General features: G+C 45.1%; 1 protein-coding gene across 2 annotated transcripts in view; it reads right to left on the reverse strand.

Moving 5' to 3' along the window:
- Positions 1-3,132: 3,132 nt before the first annotated feature.
- The window catches only part of GALNT12 (polypeptide N-acetylgalactosaminyltransferase 12), a 51,802-nt gene continuing 35,440 nt past the window's right edge, over positions 3,133-19,494 (reverse strand). For both annotated transcript variants that reach the window (XM_050762127.1, XM_050762126.1), the window contains 6 exons: positions 18,541-18,658; positions 16,763-16,939; positions 13,776-13,907; positions 9,369-9,482; positions 7,452-7,598; positions 3,133-4,271 (listed from right to left, as the gene is read on the reverse strand). In XM_050762127.1, the coding sequence (XP_050618084.1) occupies positions 4,131-4,271; positions 7,452-7,598; positions 9,369-9,482; positions 13,776-13,907; positions 16,763-16,939; positions 18,541-18,658 (829 nt within the window). In that variant the 3' untranslated portion in view covers positions 3,133-4,130. The remainder of the gene's footprint in view (positions 4,272-7,451; positions 7,599-9,368; positions 9,483-13,775; positions 13,908-16,762; positions 16,940-18,540; positions 18,659-19,494) is intronic.

Here is a 19,494-nt window from a genome sequence, read left to right on the forward strand (position 1 = left end):
CCTGTCATGGGTTGGACACCCAGGCATTAGGCTGTCTGCTGGGATAAAGAAGTGTCCCATGAAAGACACACTATAAACATTCATGACCAAACCCCTGGAGCCCTGGCAGGGCAGGGCATGGGTTTTTACCCATCTCCTGAGAGAGACCTCAAGACCAAATTAGAGGAAACTACAACAGAGTCCCAGAAGGCGAAACAATCTGCCACAGCTGGGGCTGGCCCCCGGGACTCCAACTCCACACATCAGCCCTGGATTCACACCTGCCAGGGGGGCAGATGGGGCAGGTGGGAACCCATGCAGGTACAATGAATAGATGTGAGAATTCCCTCACATCCCTATGGGCTTTTTCTCAGACTCTTCACCCATCGGTGAAGGGAACGTTTTCTCGAGATATTATAAATTCCCTCCCAGTCTGTGTAAAGATTTCCCTTGACACCTCCCAAAATATGTTTTTTATTTTATATTGACTTTTTTCGAGCCTAAAAATGACTGAATGTGAGCAGATGCAGGAGTTAGAGGGGTGACTTCTCAAGCAAAGCTAATTAGCTGCCATGCTCAGCAGACGCTCTAGAAATGCAACCTCTGCAGCCTCCCTGCACTCTTGGTGGATTTTGTCAGCATTAATTTTATGTCTGCCTGAATTGTCTCCCTGTATCTGGGAGGACCCAACACCCCTTCGTCAAACTCACACTGACACGGCAGAAACAGTGGGGAGGGGAGGCAGGGCAGGACTTCCTAACTCATGGGTTGAGTAGGGCATTGCGTCTGTTTTCACAAGTTCCCACAGCGGTAGGAAGGGAAGCTTGGCCCACGCTGCCTCACATTGATGAGAACTGAGCTGTGCTGAAAGCTATTCCTGCCTGCTAAGGAGCTGCTTAATCCCATAAAGATTTAAAAAGCTAAACTACTTAGTGTTTATTTTTGAATAAATATTAAAGTACATTTCTGAAAATAGAAGCTGATATTTCATAAGCCCATACTGCGGGCCAGTGTCAGGGATGTTCAAACCACAGTGACTGCATCTTGAACAGGGACTGGGTAAAATGAGGCTGAGACCTGCTGGGCTGCATTCCCAGGAGGTTAGGCATTCTTAGTCACAGGATGAGATAGAAGGTCAGCAGAAGATACAGGTCACAAAGAACCCGCTGATAAGACAGGATGCAGTAAAGAAGTCAGCCAAAACCCACCAAAACCAAGATGGGATGAAAGCAACCTCTGGTGGTCCTCACTGCTCATTATACATTAATTATAATTATAATGCATTCACTTGCTAAAGACACTCCTACCAGCATCATGACAGTTTACAAATGCCATGGCAATGCTAAGAAGTTACTCTATATGGTCTATGAGAAGGAGCCCTCAGTTCTGGGAAATCCTTTCTCCTTTCCCAGAAAACTCATGAATCATTCACCCCTTGTTTAGCATATAATCAAGAAATAACCACAGAAATAGCCAACCAGTAGTCCTCGGGGGTGCTCTGTCTATGGAATAGCCATTCTTGCCTCTTTACTTCTCTAATAAACTTGCTTTCACTTTACTCTGTGGACTCACCCTGAATTCTTTCTTGTGCGCGATCCAAGATCCAGATCCCTTTCTGGTAACACCAGGGCCTAAGCCCTGACCTGCTCTGTGCTATTTAATCCTCACAGCTATCCCATATCTTGATTTCATTATCCTTGTTTTTCCAAAGAAGAAACTGAAGTACAGGGAAGTTAAGATGCATCAGATGGATTCGAGCCAGCCCAAGCCAAGTTGTTTCTGGGTAATTGTTAAACTGGTCCTTGCCAGGATCTGAGTGGAGAATGTATATCAAAAAGAGCCTGAGACACAAATTGATACCTTTTAATCAATTCCACGTGTGTCTTCATCGCTCCCATCTGATTGGTCCTGTAAACCAAAAACTATCTGAGACAGGTCTCAGTTTAGAGGTTTTTTTTTTTAACCAAGGTTAAGAATCATGGCCTGTGACACGACCTCAGGAGATCCTGAGAATATGTGCCCAAGGTGGTTGGTTACAGCTTGATTTTACACATTTTAGGGAAACAGAAGTTATAAGCAGACATAACTTGTTTGGCTGGAAAGGCAGGACAGCTTAAAGAAGCGTGGTGGCGGGGGGGTGAGGAGGGGGGGCGGCTTCCAGGTCACAGGTGAATTCAAAGATTTCCTGATTGGCAATTGGTTGAAACAGTTAAGCTCTGCCTGAAGAGTCCAAATCAGCTTTGAGCTAAGCTAAGTGTCGGGTGGTTGTGGAAGCCAAGGTTCTTATGTAGATGAAGCTCCAGGTAGCAGGCTTCAGAGAGAATAGATGTGAAGGTCTCTTATCAGACCTTAAAAAGTGTCAGACTCTCCTGAAAAGACCTAGTTAGGGAAGGAGATTCTCTACAGAATGTAAATTTCCCCCCTCGACCCCCCCTCCCGCACGCAACCTCCCCCCCAGCCCCGTCCCACTCCCGCTGGCAAGAGGCAGCTTTGCAGGGCCATTTCAGAATGTGTTAAAGAAATCTATTTTGGGGTAAAATACTTGGATTTCCTTCAGGGTCGTAGGATGTTATACCAGAGTCAGGTTGGAATTTGGTATGTATTGCTACAAAGAGTCTGGTCCATCTTAAGAGCTGTGTTTTAACGTGAATGCCAGTCAGCTGTCTTTAAACTCCAAAGGGAGGAGAGGGTAATGAGGCTTGTCTGGATACTGCCCCCTTCTCATCATGGCCTGAACTAGTTTTTCAAGGTTTTAGGGGATCTTCTTGGCCAAGAGAGGAGTCCATTCAATCAGATGGGGGACCCTAGAATTTTATTTTTTATTTTTTGAGACAAAGTCTAGCTCTGTCGCCCAGGCTGGAGTACACTGGTGTGATCTTGGCTCACTGCAACCTCTGCCTCCTGGATTCAGGCGATTCTCCTGCCTCAGCCTCCTGAGTAGCTGGGATTACAGGCGCCCACCACCACGTCCAGCTAATTTTTGTATTTTTAGTAGAGACAGGGTTTCGCCACGTTGACCAGGCTGGTCTCAAACTCCTGACCTCAAGTGATCTGTCCTCCTTCGCCTCCCAAAGTGCTGGGATTATAGGCGTGAGCCACCGTACCCGGCCCTAGAATTTTATTTTTGGTTTACAGTACAAAAACAAAGATCTGCAGTGTTCTCACATCTTTTTAATCATTCATATTGACTTAATCAGGTTTACAAAATCTCAGGGTTGATCTGGGATCATTCACAAATCAGAATTACTCAGAGAAATTTTCACAGCAGTTGCGGCAGCACAAACTCAAACGCTGATTTAAATTACTAAATGTTATTAATGAACAAACTCGTAAAAGGAATTTCATATGGAACATTACATTTCTCACTGACACTACTGTCTGATAAAAATTAAAAATGGTATAAACATGTTTTAAAGTCATAGTGGTAGTTGCTAAAGGCAACCAACCACACTATAGTGAGGCATTGTTAGAAGTTCCGCTCTCAAGTTTACTTAGCTTAGTAAAGCAAATTGTTCTTTGAGATTTCAGCTTTGATTAGTCCTCTTTGGCTGACATGAACATTATGGAGTGTTAACTGTGGTAGCAACACATAACCAAAAAGCATTCTTTTAAAAATACATCTAGAAGATCTCAATGACCTGAATAAACCAATACAGTGTTCCTAGTGTCAGTCTCTCTATACCGGGAAAACTTTAACCCCACAGCTGAGATATTATCAGTTAATGCAAAGTACGTTGTTTGAACCCAGTTTCCACCCATGCAGATATCTTCTTACCTGGGAATTCTTGTAAATATCAAAATAAAATCTTTACCTTTTGCTAATGAAAGTAAAAGGCTTGACTGTAAAATATACATCTTGATAGAAAAATATTATAAGGTTTTAATTTTCTAAATACCAAGGGTTAACATCTTATGATTACCCTTTGAAAATAGGGTATTTTGGAACATTTAAAAAGTTTTCAAAGTAAGTACAAAGCTTATTCACATTTTTACTAAATGGAACACAACTTTTACAAACGGCAAAATGATTCCCTCCTCAAAGCAGAGCAGCCTAGTTTTTGGAGGGCTCTGGTCACTGCTTAGCTAAGTCTCTGTTGGGCAGAGTCCTGGCTCCACAGTCTCCTACGATGGGCTCCTTGATACACAAGGCTTCATAACATGCGCTCCTTGAAGAACCATTTCTGATGATCCGAGTTGGTGCAGTCTCGTAAGAGTGGAACAAAACTGTCACTTGACTCCTTCCTCGCAGCCTGGACACATTTCTTGGACTGTTCGTGAAATAAAGAACCATCCTACAAAAGATAACAGAATGACAGGCAAGTTCATCAGAAAAGTCTCTTTTTCCTAAAAACATGTTCTAAAGAGATCAGGGTCTGATTTTTACCATTTTAGAAATATTTTTATTGAGGGGTGTCTTCCGTGTAACGCAGCAACTCAGGACTGTCCCCGGGAAGGGGAGCACCAGAGCACCAGGCTTGCACGGGCTGCGTCCCGCTTGCCTCTCACAGGACCGATGGTGCCACCTGCTGGCTACTCTGGGCATGTGTCAGACCCTACATCTCCCTATTGCACTTGGCTTCCTTCAGGGAAATCAGGAACAAAGATCCTTTGTTTATCTCTTTCGCTCCTCTTAGGTCAACTCATTCCGTGCAGCGTGATCTCTTTCTCTTAGGTATTTAAACAGAGAGTGTGGAAACTTGGCTGTAGTCCCAGCTCAGCCACAGACCAGCTGGATAAGGAAGCCAGTCACTTGGCCACATTGCCTGAACTCCTCACCTGTCACACATCAGGGTGAGTAGTGGGTTATATGCCCCATGCCAATCCCCAAACCCCAAAGACGATGGTTTTCTTTAATGACCGCCTGCTCCTCTCCTTTCTGCCAGCCCTTGCTCAGTTATCTCAGCAAGTCTGTCTCTCAGGCCTGGGGTTTATCTTTTCCCTCTGCCTCTCTGTTATAAGCAGTATGCAACGCACTTAATCATGGCTGAGCAGCAAACGGGCAGAGTGAATAACAACATCGGTGAAAAACCTTTGTGATGTGCTGTTTTATATCACTACATGGAACTTGGGTTTTCATTCAAAAAAATCCAGACTCATGTTTTGTAGAATCCAAGAAATTACATTTCAGAGGTTTTTTTTTTTTTTTTTTTTTTTTGAGACGGAGTCTCGCTCTGTCGCCCAGGCTGGAGTGCAGTGGCGCGATCTCGGCTCACTGCAAGCTCCGCCTCCCGGGTTCACGCCATTCTCCTGCCTCAGCCTCCCGAGTAGCTGGGACTACAGGCGCCCACAACCGCGCCCGGCTAATTTTTTTGTATTTTTAGTAGAGACGGGGTTTCACCGTGGTCTCGATCTCCTGACCTTGTGATCCGCCCGCCTCGGCCTCCCAAAGTGCTGGGATTACAGGCGTGAGCCACCGCGCCCGGCCATTTCAGAGGTTTTTAGGCCTACATAAGAAAATACAAAGCTGGGCACGGTGACTCATGCATGTAATTGCAGCACTTTGGGAGGCTGAGGTGGGTGCATCACTTGAGGCTAGGAGTTCAAGACTAGCCTGGCCAACATGGCGAAACTCCATCTCTGCTAAAAACACAAAAAATTAGCTGGGCGTGGTGGCACGCGCCTGTAGTTCCAGCTACCCGGGAGGCCGAGGCAGGAAAATCGCTTGAACCCAGGAGGCGGAGGTTGCAGTGAGCCGAGATTGCACCCCTGCACTCCAGCCTTGGTGGGGCAAGGCTCCATCTCAAAAATAAAAATAAAAAAGATCCAGCCCTAAGAACTAAAAACAAGCTTTCTATTATGGTCTAGTGAATGTAAGTGGGGACATTTCCTTCAGAATTCCAATGTTTCTGTTCAATATATATTTGTTTTATATATATATATTTAGGGCATGACTGATGAAATATAATAAATCAAGCTGTATCCTTTTCACATATGAATCAAAGTATTAAGTGTCCTGAAGAAAGGTAAATAATCCAATTAAGTATCCTTCTTCCCAACCTCCTAAACAAACTCCCTTTTCCTTAAATGGTCACTGAAATTTAAGATAAAATTTGTGATATGTCAAACTAATTTTATTGTTTCTCATGTCCACTACCATTCCTCGAGGGCTTATAATGGCCTATGGTTGGGAGAAAGATGGGAAGAGGAAGACATTCAAGAAGATCAGAGACTTCCGGGGTGTGCAGAAGTATTTTTCCTTCTTATTTTTCTATATCCAATAGATAACACTATGGTGTGTGGCTTTTCTGGGCAGCCTGCAAATGTCATTGCTAGTGACATTTTTCTGCAGGAAAACATATTCCAGCTGTTAATCATCTTTAGAATAAACCCATTTATAAGCAGTATATTGGGAGTGAAAGCTGCCCAGGGAGATTGAAAAAACAATGAATTTTTTTCTTTTCAATGATTTTCTTTGGATTTATTCCCTCATGTGCTTTTTAGTGAGTCAAAGGGTATGATCGATTTACAGGTCCTGATGCAAGCTGACTGCAAGTGTGACGGGGCTGGCACCCTCAGGTCTGAGGCAACCCTCAGCTTCACATCAACTGTGACTATCCGGGGGGCCTACTCCATCAGAGGGGTTTTCTTGGTGATAATACCACAAGTAACAACTAATCTCTATCGAGCTGTAGAGTTTCCAAAGAATATTTCTGGCTATGCATCTAATCCTCACTAAAGTAAGGCTGCTATTATTGCACTTTTTTTTTTTTTTTTTTTTTTTTTTGAGATGGAGTCTTGCTCTGTGTCCCAGGCTACAGTGCAGTGGCATGATTTCAGCTCACTGTAACCTCCGCCTTCCGGGTTCAAGTGATTCTCCTGCTTCAGCCTCCCAAGTAGATGGGACTATAGGGGTGTACCACCACACCTGGCTAATTTTTTTGTTTTTGTTTTTTAGTAGAGATGAGGTTTTGCCACATTGGCCAGGCTGGTCTCGAACTCCTGGCTTCAGACGATCCACCTGCCTTGGCCTCCCAAAGTGCTGGGATTACAGGCATGAGCCACCGTGCCTGGCCTATTGTACCTATTTTAGACCCGGGAAAAACAAGGCTTAGAGAGATGGGGTGGCTTATAACTGGATCTAACACTTTGGCTAACGTCCTTACACTTGGGCTATTTGGCTCACTCGTTTAAAGCCCTTTCATCTCTGAATGCATTTGTAAGAGCTGTTTCCATGCCAGTGCCTGCAGCTCATGGGGGTGCAAGGGAAATGGAAAAGACTGAAAGGGACTGGACAATGAGGAAGGAAGGCAGTGCTTATGACACCCAGTGCCAGGGGACTCCAATCTCCTGCCATTACCGCCCCCCAAGCTCACTGGGACTGAGGTTCCAGGTCTTCCAGAGCAGAGCTCCTGTCCATGTGTGACCACATCCCTGATCCTCACCAGGACTATGCCAGACAGAATGTCTGACTCTCACAGTCTCCCTTTTAGCCCAGGGACCATCAGCACGAAGGAAGGAGAGAGTTCACCTACCTCCTGCAAGATGAACTTCTGATTTTCTGGGGCAGTTTCTTCGCAGAGATGCATGATAAGGATATCCATTCCTGCTTCCACAGCAATGCAGCCCTCTGGCTGGTGGGTGTTATAGCGTATTTCTTTCTGGGACGTGTACTCGAAAAACTAAAAATGGGGTAGCCAACATGTAACACAACACATTCCACTGACATGGGAAGAGGAAAGATCACTGGACAAGAACCTGGGATCATGAGAGCGTGGCTGGGGTCATGTATCCGCGTCACCACCAACACGAGCCTGTGTGATGGGTTTCTCCGCATCCCACAGCCCTCAGTGGACCGCTACTGCAGTGCTTCAGGAGCGTGGAGGAAATGGCCCTTCCCATGCCTGCCCAGCTTGCTAGACAGTGAGACAGGGCTCACGCATGTCACCCCCTGCCTGCAGTGCTGAATGCTGTGTTGGTGTGGGATGGGAGGAAGGGAAATGGACCCATCCCAGCACTAGCTCTTCAGGGCTCTCTGTGACCTTGACTAGCTACTTCCTCTCCTTTTCCTCAGTCTCTCCTCCCAAACCCCCAATTTGACAGTTCTTAGAAAATGTAAAATGTTGTGCACAAGTAGGTAATGTGACCGCTAACAGGAAAACTTGGTTCTTCCCAGACAACGGTTTTCCTACCTGAGTGTACTAGGAACTACCTACAGTGCCTGTTAAAAATGCTGATTGCTGGCCCCATCCCAGAGATGGAATAAGGATTCCTTGTGTGTGAGGTGGGGCCTAGGAAGCTGCATGTTCTGCATCTTTGACAAGACACCCACCTACCCCACCAGCCCCTTCCAAAAATTCTGACACAGGTGGGTGTTCTTAAGGTGCACAGAGCAGGGCTGCTCACAGCATTATCTCCTGAAAAGCTGCTTAAAACAAGAGTCTGGGATTCGGAAGGGTTGGGATCAGTCTGAAAAGGTGCATTTCCAAGCTCCCAGATGATGCTGATGGTAGCACTCAGGTACCATCAGCTTTGAGGAAGGCTGTTCTAAACAGTGTTGAAAACCTAAGTAATTTAAGGTTGCAGGGGTTGGAATTAAGAAAGTTTACTGTTGACCATAAGAAGGCTTCACATTCAAGTGGCACTGGGGTGAATCCAGATTGGGGAAAAACATTTGCATCTCCATCCTTTCATTTCATAGTGTCTGATAACTCCTTAGTACGGTAAAGCTTCAGAGGCCCATAACCAACACCTCTCTCCATTCCTGCATCCTCCAAGGGTCCTGTCAACTGCTTTCCAGCACTGGGGGTCCTTTTCTGGTCTTCAGACTCCCCCAGGACTGAACCTCCCCTGCCCAGCCTGAAGTACAGCCCTTCACCAGACAGATACACCTGGGCCCCCAGTTCAGGCAATGTCACTAAACACCACCTTGCAAGGTGGCCCTATGTATTAAACCTATCGTTCCACTTAACAATTAATTATAAGGAAATCATCTGAAACACAGATCTGTTACTTTATCTTTCCTTCTATCTGACCCAAGGTGTTAGAGGCAGAGTTATTTATAATTGCAAAGACAGGAAGGCAGAGAACCAGTTAACTAAACAGCAATACAGGTACAAAATGAAATATCAAGAGGCCACTAGGAATGATATTCTCAAAGGATATCTAATAACATAAGAAAAGTATGATGAAGGGAATGGAAATGATGGAATATAAAACATACAGACATTATGACAACTATTTACAACACATAATCTCTATGTGTCATGTATAAAAAATGATGGGAAGAAAACACATTTTAATTTTAACAGTGGTCTCTCTGAGTCTGGCCATTCACCCCAGGCTTCTACTTTTTATATTTCCCAAATATTATTTTTACAAGAAAAAGAGTCAAATATTTAATTTTTTTAACAAAACACACAGCTTTCTCCTCTTTTGAGGCTCATACCTACCTGATTATGGCCCATCCCATGACAGACGTACAGAATGACCTGGTGTCCCACGATCTGGTTTTCATCAGGAGGGTTATAGTCAAAGCAGTAATCTTTCAGCCCTTGGTTCTGGAGCTAAATAAAACAAAAATGTGGCATTTCGGTCCAGATTTTTACACACTAACAGACGCCACACAAGGCTTGGGGAGGCTACCTGGCATGAAAGGAGAGCCTGCTTCAAGAGCTAGATGCAAAGGTAAGAGTCTTTTCTGCACAGCACCTTCTAGCTTTAAAAGTGCTTCCTTGGCTGGGCACGGTGGCTCATGCCTGTAATCCCAGCACTTTGGGAGGCCGAGGCGGGCGGATCACAAGGTCAGGAGATCAAGACCATCCTGGCTAACACAGTGAAACCCCGTCTCCACTAAAAATACAAAAAATTAGCCAGGCATGGTGGCGGGTGCCTGTAGTCCCAGCTACTCAGGAGGCTGAGGCAGGAGAATGGTGTAAGCCCGGGAGGCGGAGCCTGCAGTGAGCCGAGATCGTGCCACTGCACTCCAGGCTGGGTGACAGAGTGAGACTCCGTTTCTTAAAAAAAAAAAAAAAAAAAAAGAGTGCTTCCTTGTTCTGTAGGCAAGAATCCTTACCCCTATTTTAAGTCGATAAGCCTGAGGACCAGAGAGATAAGCTCTTCATGGCCTGAAAGCTCCTCTCTCTTCCTTTCTCATTAGTGGCAGCCTTACTGCTGCACAAGTTCAAATATACCTGGGCTGTTACCTCGAACTAGATTAATTAAGCTAACTAAATCAAGCAGGTGATAGACACAGAGAAACAATTATTTTAGGCTGGGTTCAGTGGCTCACACCTGTGATCCTAGCACTTTGGGAGGCAAAGGCAAGTGGATCACTTGAGGCCAGGAGTTCCAGACCAGCCTGGCCAATATGGCAAAACCGCGTCTCTACTAAAAATACAAAAATTAGCCAGGTGTGGTGCCGTGCGCCTGTAGTCCCAGTTACTTGGGAGGCCGAAGCGGGAGAATCACTTGGACCCAGAAGGCGGAGGTTGCAGTGAGCTGAGATGATACCACTGCACTCCAGCCTGGGCAACAAGGCAAGACTCTGTTCCCCCTCTCCAAAACAAACAAACAAACAAAAAAAAAAAACAATTAATTTAAATCATTTAGAGCATGGTATGTTTGAAAATACTACCTATGAAATATATTCTATAAACAAATTGAGCTGCAAAGAAATTACAAACCTCATTCAGTGTAATACTCTTAAGCTGTAGTACTGTATTAATTATCTTGAAACTATTTTAAATATATTTTAGGATAAAGAAAATAAGTAATTATGTTAATATTGTTTAAAACCAAGACTTTCAGGGTAAGAACAAAGAAATATGAGTATGCTATCAAAGAAAATTTTTTAAGACTACATTGGATTTTCAGATATTAATATAAGCTCATGATCTGTTTCTCAAAAATACAAGTTTCCTTTCTCTGCCCAGTGAAAAAAATTTAGAGCTGTGCTATTCCATGTGGCGGCCACTGGCCACTGTGGCTACTGGACACTTGAAATGTGACTAATCCAAATTGAGATATGCTATAAGTACAAAATTCACATCAGATTTCAAGGCTTAGTATGAAAAAAGAATGTAAAATGCCTCAATGAATAAACACTTATATTCATTATATATTGAAGTGATATTATTTGGGATATACTGAGTTAAACATTTCATTAACTTTACTTTTTTAAAATATGTTTACTAAAAAAAATTAAGTTACAACTGTGGCTCTCATTATATTTCTGTTAAACTGCATGGTCTGGAGGCAATTACAATGCATAGCAACGGGCACCACCAGCATTCAGACTGACTCCCAATACCGTTACCCAACAAAGGAGCAGGGCTTCTGGGAGGAATGGCAGGAAATGTTTAAAATCAAATGGGACAACTTGGCCAGAATCAAGGAGGCTATCAACGCCACTATAAGGTGTCAAAGACCACAGAAGCCAAAATAAAGGGTCTGCCACTGGCCAAAAACAATTTTAAAATATTTTTTTTAAAAGATGAATTGGGCTGGGCACAGTGGCTCACACCTGTAATACCAGCACTTTGGGAGGCTTGGCAGGAGAAATGCTTGAGCTCAGGAGTTCAAGACCAGCCTGGGCAACATAGCAAGACCTTGTCTTTACTAAAAATAAAAATAAAAAATTCGCCAGATGTGGTGGTGCCCACCTGTAGTCCCAGCTACTTGAGAAGCTGAGGTGTGAGGATCACTTGAGTGCAGTGATCCAGGCTACAGTGAGCTACAATGGTGCCACTGTGCTCTAGCCTGGGTGACAGAATAGAAGCCTGTCTCAAAAAACAATACAAAGAAAAAAAGATGAATTCATTGAAGCACACTGGCTATTTAAACACCCATTAGTTTACAACGACACTCAAGAAGAGAAAAAGCCAAAAAAACAATGAGCCAACAACAAAAAAAAACCCACTAGATACAACTGGAGGAAACTAAAATACCAACTCTTACTCTGAAAATAAGCAAATAAAGAAAAGACTTAAGAATTTGTCATGCCTTGGCCGGGCACGGTGGCTCATGCCTGTAATCCCAACAGTTTGGGAAGCCGAGGCTGGCGGATCACCTGAGGTCAGTAGTTCAAGACCAGCCTGGCCAACATAGTGAAACCCTGTCTCTGCTAAAAATACAAAAAAAAAAAAAATTAGCCTGGCGTGGTGGCAGGTGCCTATAATCCCAGCTACTCAGGAGGCTGAGGCAGAAGAATCGCTTGAACCCAGGAGGCGGAGGTTGCAGTGAGCTGAGATCGCACCATTGCACTCCAGCCTGGGGGACAAGAGCAAGATTTGGTCTCAAAAAAAAAAAAAAAAAAAAAAAAAAAAAAAAAAAAAAAAAAAAAAATTTGTCGTGCCTTTTCTGTATGAATTCTAAAACTCACATATACCAAATTGCTTTAGTTAATGAGGGAGTGTTCTTTACAGAAAAATTTCAGCTAATGTGGAAGAAATGAAAGAGAAAAATCACCATTTCGCAACTCCACTTGAAATAATGGGTCTAGGCAATGGTTATCAGTGGCTACTAAAAACATGAGACAGAGGCTGATGGGGGGTCTTATAATGACTGGTCCAGACGAGGGATACTCCATGAACCCACTGGTCAACCTTATCACTAAAGATGACCATACTTCGTATGCTCCTGACAGGACACAACGTGAATACATAACATCACCCACAAAGTGTTCTTGCCAAAAAGGTGGATCCTGACTCTAATCAAACCTTTAGAATTCACTTCTATCTTAAAGAAATATAGGGGAGAGAGGCACAACTTAAAGACACCACAAAGAAAAAAACAGTAATTGCAAGAGTGAGACACTCCACAGGTAACTGACCTTGTTTTTTCAACAAGTTGAAGATATTAACAAGAAAAAGGAAGACTGCCTTAGATTAAAAGAGATTTAGGAGCCAAGACACAACCGCCACATGCAATGTGTGTACCTTGTCTGGATCCCAATTTGAATTAGCCAGCTACTCAAAGAGAAACTGGAAAAGTTGGGGGAATATGAATTAGAACTAGACATTAAATGATCCAAGAAATTCTTGTTCATTTCTACAGTTTTGTAAGATAATGTCCAAATGTTATGAAAATGCATAAAATGCAGAGGAGATAAATGACACAATGCCTGGGATTGGCTTAAAAAGAGGAAAATGTGGAGGTGAAGCAGAGGAGAGAGAAAGCAAGAGAGGCAGGATCTTGAAAATTCTAGAATCTCGGGGATGGTATTCATTATGCCATTCTCTCTGCATTTCCATATGTTTGAATATTTTCATAATGAAAATAGAATGTCACATGAATATCCTGCTTTGTATTTATCAAAGACTTCCAGAATGGAACATGAGCACTTCTGATCAACACATCACAGCAGAGGAGACCTCACAAAGCTGGTGTCATTCCTACCAAAAACAAAAGACACTGGACATTTTATCTGGTCTCATCCCAAAAACATGTTTTAGGTTTTTTGAAATACTGGAAATGACTCCCCTATACCCACTATTGCCTCTGTAGACTTCCAAACTTGGAATTATTAACTAGTCCAGTCATTGAGACTAGAAGTAATATGATAAGGTGTTAGTAAAAACTAGGACATGGAAACACCAGATAAGCCTCAGTTTCCTTATCTACAAAATAGTTGTCAATTTTGAGATGGCTTCCAGCTCTGACATTCTGCACCTAAGGCCCAGACACTCACAGGGAGAAAGAAGAGCAGTGGATAAAAAGGTGGTGGGGGGTGGGCAGGTGGGTGGGAGTGGAGGGAGCCAGTGACCCCTATGATGGGGCCCTTCTTCCCCAGGATTTGTAGATCAGACCCAGAGGCCAGGGAACTCCCTGCCTACCATGGGCCCACCACCCTCACTCACCATCCCGAAGAAGCCAGGCCTGTCCTCAGGCACATGCAATTCTGGATACACAGTCTCCAAGAACCACTTGAAGTCCTTACACTGGAGCTTGGCCCGGAGCTGCTTCCTCTCTGTCACATCCCCAAAAGGTTCCTGAGAAAACAACAAAACAGTGAGACCCCACGGGTCCTAGTGCTTCCTTTCAAAGCCCCTGTGTTCACTGATGCTCACTTAGTAACCACCAGCCACCTTTGACAGAGCATTCGTTGCATGCCAGGCCCTGTGAGGAGCACAGAGGATAGAAAACAGCCTTGCACCTAATTCCAGTTTCTAGTATGAGAGGCTGTCACAGAGACAATTCCATTCCTAGGTGCTCTGTTGGGAGGGGGGTGTGACCAGATGCACGAGCCCACCTGCTGATGGAGTGAAGGAGCCAAGCCTTGGGGCTGCACTGGCATCTATGGATCCTGGACCTGTGACCCATGCTTGTGATCAGAGGTCATCCTGAAACCCAACCAGGGAAATGTCAGTTTCACCGAGACATATGCCGTGACTTTCCGGTTTACTACTAATATCTGAATATCCACTTTCAAACACAGGTAAATATTCTAGATGTAATCATGTTATTAATATGAAATAAGCAATAAGAAATACTTGTGCAAGTTTGGTTTTATGGACAAAACTAATGACTGAGAGCTTTTGCATATTTAAATATAGCAAGCCTCTATTTAGTATGGCAAACGTGCAGCCACAAGAAAAATGCTGAGTGCAAAAATGTTACCGTACCTGCACTGTCATGTTAAACAATTAAAAGCTGACAAGTTAAATATTGAGCAAAATGGTAATAATAAGTAAATGTTTGAATAAGATTTCAGATTTCTGCTATTTTCCAGAGGTCTGTCACTGATGAGTCACTGTGCCCCCAGCTTCAGCCAAGTATCCATTTAGCACCCAGCCCTTGGGCATGCAGCCTAAGGGTGCATTCAGTGCCTCCCTAAAATAGTCTCTGGGGACCCTCAGGAAAAGGGAACTATGGGTTCCAGACTGTGCATGAGGAAACAGTGGGTGTTTCTACTGTATGGTGCTGGGCAAGACGGAGGAGGCAGAAGCAATGACCATGGAGCCCAGAGCCAGAGAGGGGCTGAGTGGGAGTCTGAGAACCCATGGGCTCTGCAGAGCAGAGCAAGAGGTGTGCTGCAGAGTACAGGCCCCAAGCCCAGTTCTACCTCCTACCAGTTATGGGGCCTGGACAAGTTCCTTCCAACAGCTTCTCTCTGAGCTTCAGTTTTCTCATCTATAAAATGAGAATTTTATTGCTACCCTGCAAGGTTGCTGGAAGGACTCAAAAGAGACTTCCATGAAGTGGCCTGATGAGAAGCCTTAGAGCAAGACCTTCTTGTGTTGCCAAAAAGCCCTACTAGCTACGCAAATGCAGGGCAAGCAGGCACCCTGCCATGGGTCATGCAGAGCTGGCTAGGGCAGACGCAGTGGACTGTGTTGCATGTGAAGCCCAAGATCTGGGAAATAAGAGGCAGATCCCTCATCCACAGTGGTCCCTGAGGTGGAGGCACAGCAAGGATCTGGACCAGGCAACAAGTCCCTGAGATAAATTGCTCTGAGGAAGGACACAGTCTGGGCTGAGCCTCAGCCTCCGACAGGCTCAGTGCAGTGGGTGGTTGGGCCAGTGTCACTGCAATGGGACCCAGAGGAGCAAGCCAACAGAGCTTGGGACCCAGAGGAGCAAGCCAACAGAGCTGAGACTTCAGCAACTACAGGCACACCTTCACTGTCGTTCAGAGAGATGGGCCCAGCAAGGCCTCTGAGTGAGGAGGAAGATGGGCATCTGTTATGCTGGCGATGGGGGCGTTTCCATGACCATGACATATGGTGAGAAATAGTAGCAGCGGGCGCCTGGGCCACTCTCCAGTAGTCCTTCCATCTGGAAATGGAAGCAGAACAGACTCCCTGTTTTAGAAAGGGAAGCTTCCAGGGTGCTAAGAAGAAGTCTCTAGAGGGAGGTAACAGACCCCTAACTAATAAGGTGGGTGTGTCCCTGAGCAATAGCTTTAAGGTAAAGAACTGTGCCTTAACTTGTACCCAGTGTTCGTGGACTCACCCCTACTGGCTACAAAGAGGAAAACCACAACACATGGACAATGCCTGGCCTGTGACACCAGGTATCCCCAACTGTCTATGTTGGTACAGTCCAGCCTCATTATTTACTGGTTCTGTAACTGTGAATTTCCCTACATGCTGTAATAAAATTGACTTGTAACCTCCAAATCAATACTTGTGGTGTTTTCTAATTTTCACACACATTCATGGACAAAAAATTTGAGTTGCCCAACATTCCCATTCTCAGGTGATACAGAACAAGGGCACACACCGCCTTCCTGTTTCAGCTCTCATCCTGTAAACCACTGTCCTTTTCACCATCTGTTGGGCACCACATTTTTTTCTGCTTTGTATTGGTGACTGCACCAGCTATTCTAGAGTGTCCCCCAATCATAGTGCTGAAGTGCCATCTAGTGTTCCTAAATGCAAGAAGGTTGTGATGAAGAGAAAATAACATGTGCTAGGTAAGCTTCATTCTGGCATGAGTTATCGTGCTGTTAGCCATGAGTGCAATGTTAATGACGCAACGATATATGTTAAATAGGTGTCTTTGAACAGAAACACACAGAAAACAAGGTTCTGTATTGATCTGCTGACAAAACTGTGCCCCAAGTCTGGCAGGAACCTAACCCTGTATTTCCCCTAAGAGCAATGGCTCTATTTTCACGAATTCAGTATTTGTGGTGGCTTTATGGAATATAACAGCTGTAAATAACAAGATTTGACTGCATATAATTATTATAAATGGAGGAATAAATTCTCCCCATACTCGTATCTGAGCACTCAAATTATGCTCTATTTCTGGAACCAGATTGACTATGTTGGGGAAGCCACAATTAGCTGCTGTTGTTCAGATGAAGCCAGATGGAGTGCAGGTGGGCTGAGGAACTCACCAAGCGGGCATGGGGGTTGCGATGGTAGTAGAGCTCTTTAAATTCATCCATCCACACTTCAGCTGCACGCACACTGTTGGCCAGAGCCTTGTTGCGGGAGTAGGGAGCTTGCTTGGGGAAAACATGGCCAACATGGGAACACGGGTGTGTTTCCAGAACCCCACCACACTGCCAGATCTGCACACAGAGAAAAGGAGAGGTCAGGTGGTGAGCAGGGGATGACCTGCAGGTCCATAGTATCTGCAGCGAGGACGCCAGGCACACACAAGGCATGATGGGCGCTGCCAAGATGCTCAGCCTCCATCGGGCAGGAGGCCACCTACCCAGCACACTCATGACACAGGATGTGGGTAAAGAGCAAGAAAGCAGCCCCCAAAACAAACAAGCTGTGGAAACCAAGACCCCAAAGTCCATGCACTAAAGCTCATGCACTTGACTCACAGGAGCATCCACAGAGACCTCACTGGCAACCCACTTACTCATTACAGAAAACACAGGCTTGATTACCTGATCTCCTAGCCACAGAAGATAGGAAAGCAGCAAGGAAGAAGAGAGGTTTGGAAGGGGGAAAGGAAGAGCTTCTAGAAACAGGTAGAGCAGCCTGACACCTAGGGAAGAGGCAGAGAGACCATTAAAAGCACACCCAAAGACTGAACAGGCGGAGGCATCTGAGCCCATCTCACACTGGGACCGATGGCCATGAACATCTCATTTTCCCAAAGATGGGACAACCAAGCCTAGCATCTGGTACTTATTATGGAGGGTGTGAGTCCTCAGTAGAAGGCCAAATTCTTGTTTATTCACAGTTGTTATGAGGGCAGAACACCATATAAAATATTATTAAAAATCTTAATTTTCCACTGAAAAGCACCAACATTCACACAAAGTCTTGATATTTAAAATGTAAGACTTCATTAACTGGAAAATCTACTGAAATGCTAGGAGTTGTCCAATATGGTTTCCATGGGCCATGTAGAGTAGCATCGGTAGATAGGCTTGTTACAAAAAGCAGAATCTTGGTCCCACCCTAAAGCTATCAAATCTGGCTTTCTAGATTGTGCTTGTCAATCTGTCTTTCTAACAAGTTTACCCAGCAATTCTTGTATGTGTTGGCTGGGTGCAGTGGCTCACGCCTACAATCCCAGCACTTTGGGAGGCCGAGGCGGGTGGATCACCTGAGGTCAGGAGTTCAAGATCATCCTGGCTGACAGGGTGAAACCCCGTCTCTACTAAAAATACAAAAATTAGCCAAGCGTGATGGCGCATGCCTGTAAACCCAGCTACTCAGGAGGCTGAGGCAGGAGAATCACTTCAACACAACAGGCCGAGATGGCAGTGAACTGAGATCGTGCCACTGCGTTCCAGCCTGGGCGACAGAGCGAGACTGTCTCAAAAAAAAAAAAAAGAAATTTTCACATCTGTCAAGGTTTGAAAGCCACTGTGCTAAATAAAGAGTCCACTTCATAAGGAATTAATCAAATAAAGGCTCCAGAAGACAGGATCAGGAGGAACCTAACCCTGAGCAAGTCACCTCTCTCCTGGTTTCACTTCCTCCTCTCCATAGAGTGAGAGAGAACTATGTGACTTGCAAGGCCCTTTCTGGCCCCAAATCTAGTAAAAGTACACTTTTTAAAGAGCTGAAACAAGAAGGCAAGCATGTTTATAGGATATGCATGTCATCATCTTTCAGGGTCCACCAGGCTCTCACAGCAAATCCCATCGTTCCCAAAGAGAGAATCAGTTAAGAACATGTCCAAAGAGAAGACTGGAATACTTACCCTAAAGGAGAATTCGAGGTTTTCTCCTCCCCAAACTTCCATTCCTGTATCATAAGACCCCAGATATTCAAAATATTTCTTACTCACAGCAAACAGCCCACCGGCCATTGTTGGAGACCTAAAAAAGTGTTACATCCATATTTCACTGTAGGCAGCAGGAAACCATCACAGTTACCCAACTACCTTCCCACCACGAGCCCTTTCATCTGTTCATCCATCATCTCTAAGCATACCCTGCCTTCACCTCCGTGCCCCACACTAGGCTGGGCCTGGAAGCACTGATGTACCCTACAGTCCCTGCCTTGAGGGGGCTCCCAGGCTTCTCAGCAGGCACTGCTGAGTACTGCTCAACAGTATTAGCACACAGTACTCTGTGTGTGCTAAATATGTTAACTAAAGTCAGCCGGGGCCCTGGGGGAACACTGAGGAGGGCAGGCGCAAAAGGGTAGGACTAGGTTCCCTGGAGGAGGCGAGGTCTGCAGGACAAAGGACAGTTAGCCAAGAAGAAGGGAAATGGAATGGTTCTCCAGCATGAGCAAAGGCTTAAGGGTGGGAGAAATCCAGGGACATTTAGAAGCACAGAGTACAAGGAGAAGAGAGAAGCAAGAGACCACATTCCAAGAGGAAGGGAGGCTCCAGGCCATGGTCATCTGAGGAGGTGTGATCTCACAAGGCAAGAACTCACAGATACCACTGAGAGGCCAGTACGCAGAAGACCCTAAAGGCGACTCTGGCATCTGAAAGCACCGGGAGGGCCAGGTCCTCTCCTGCTCGAGTGGTTTCCCCCACCAGGACCCAGCTAGCCAGCCTTGTTTCCCCCCACCTGCCACCCGCCACCAGGTTTATCTGGAAGCCAGCACTGACTTCAGAAACGGCCCACGGCTTCCAGCCTACACGGCAGAACACTAAGGTCAGCACGCCCTGGAGTTGCACAGGCAAAAGGATGAATGCAGA

The sequence above is a fragment of the Macaca thibetana genome, chromosome 15 (assembly GCF_024542745.1).
Source record: "Macaca thibetana thibetana isolate TM-01 chromosome 15, ASM2454274v1, whole genome shotgun sequence".
Taxonomy (NCBI): Eukaryota; Metazoa; Chordata; class Mammalia; order Primates; family Cercopithecidae; genus Macaca; species Macaca thibetana.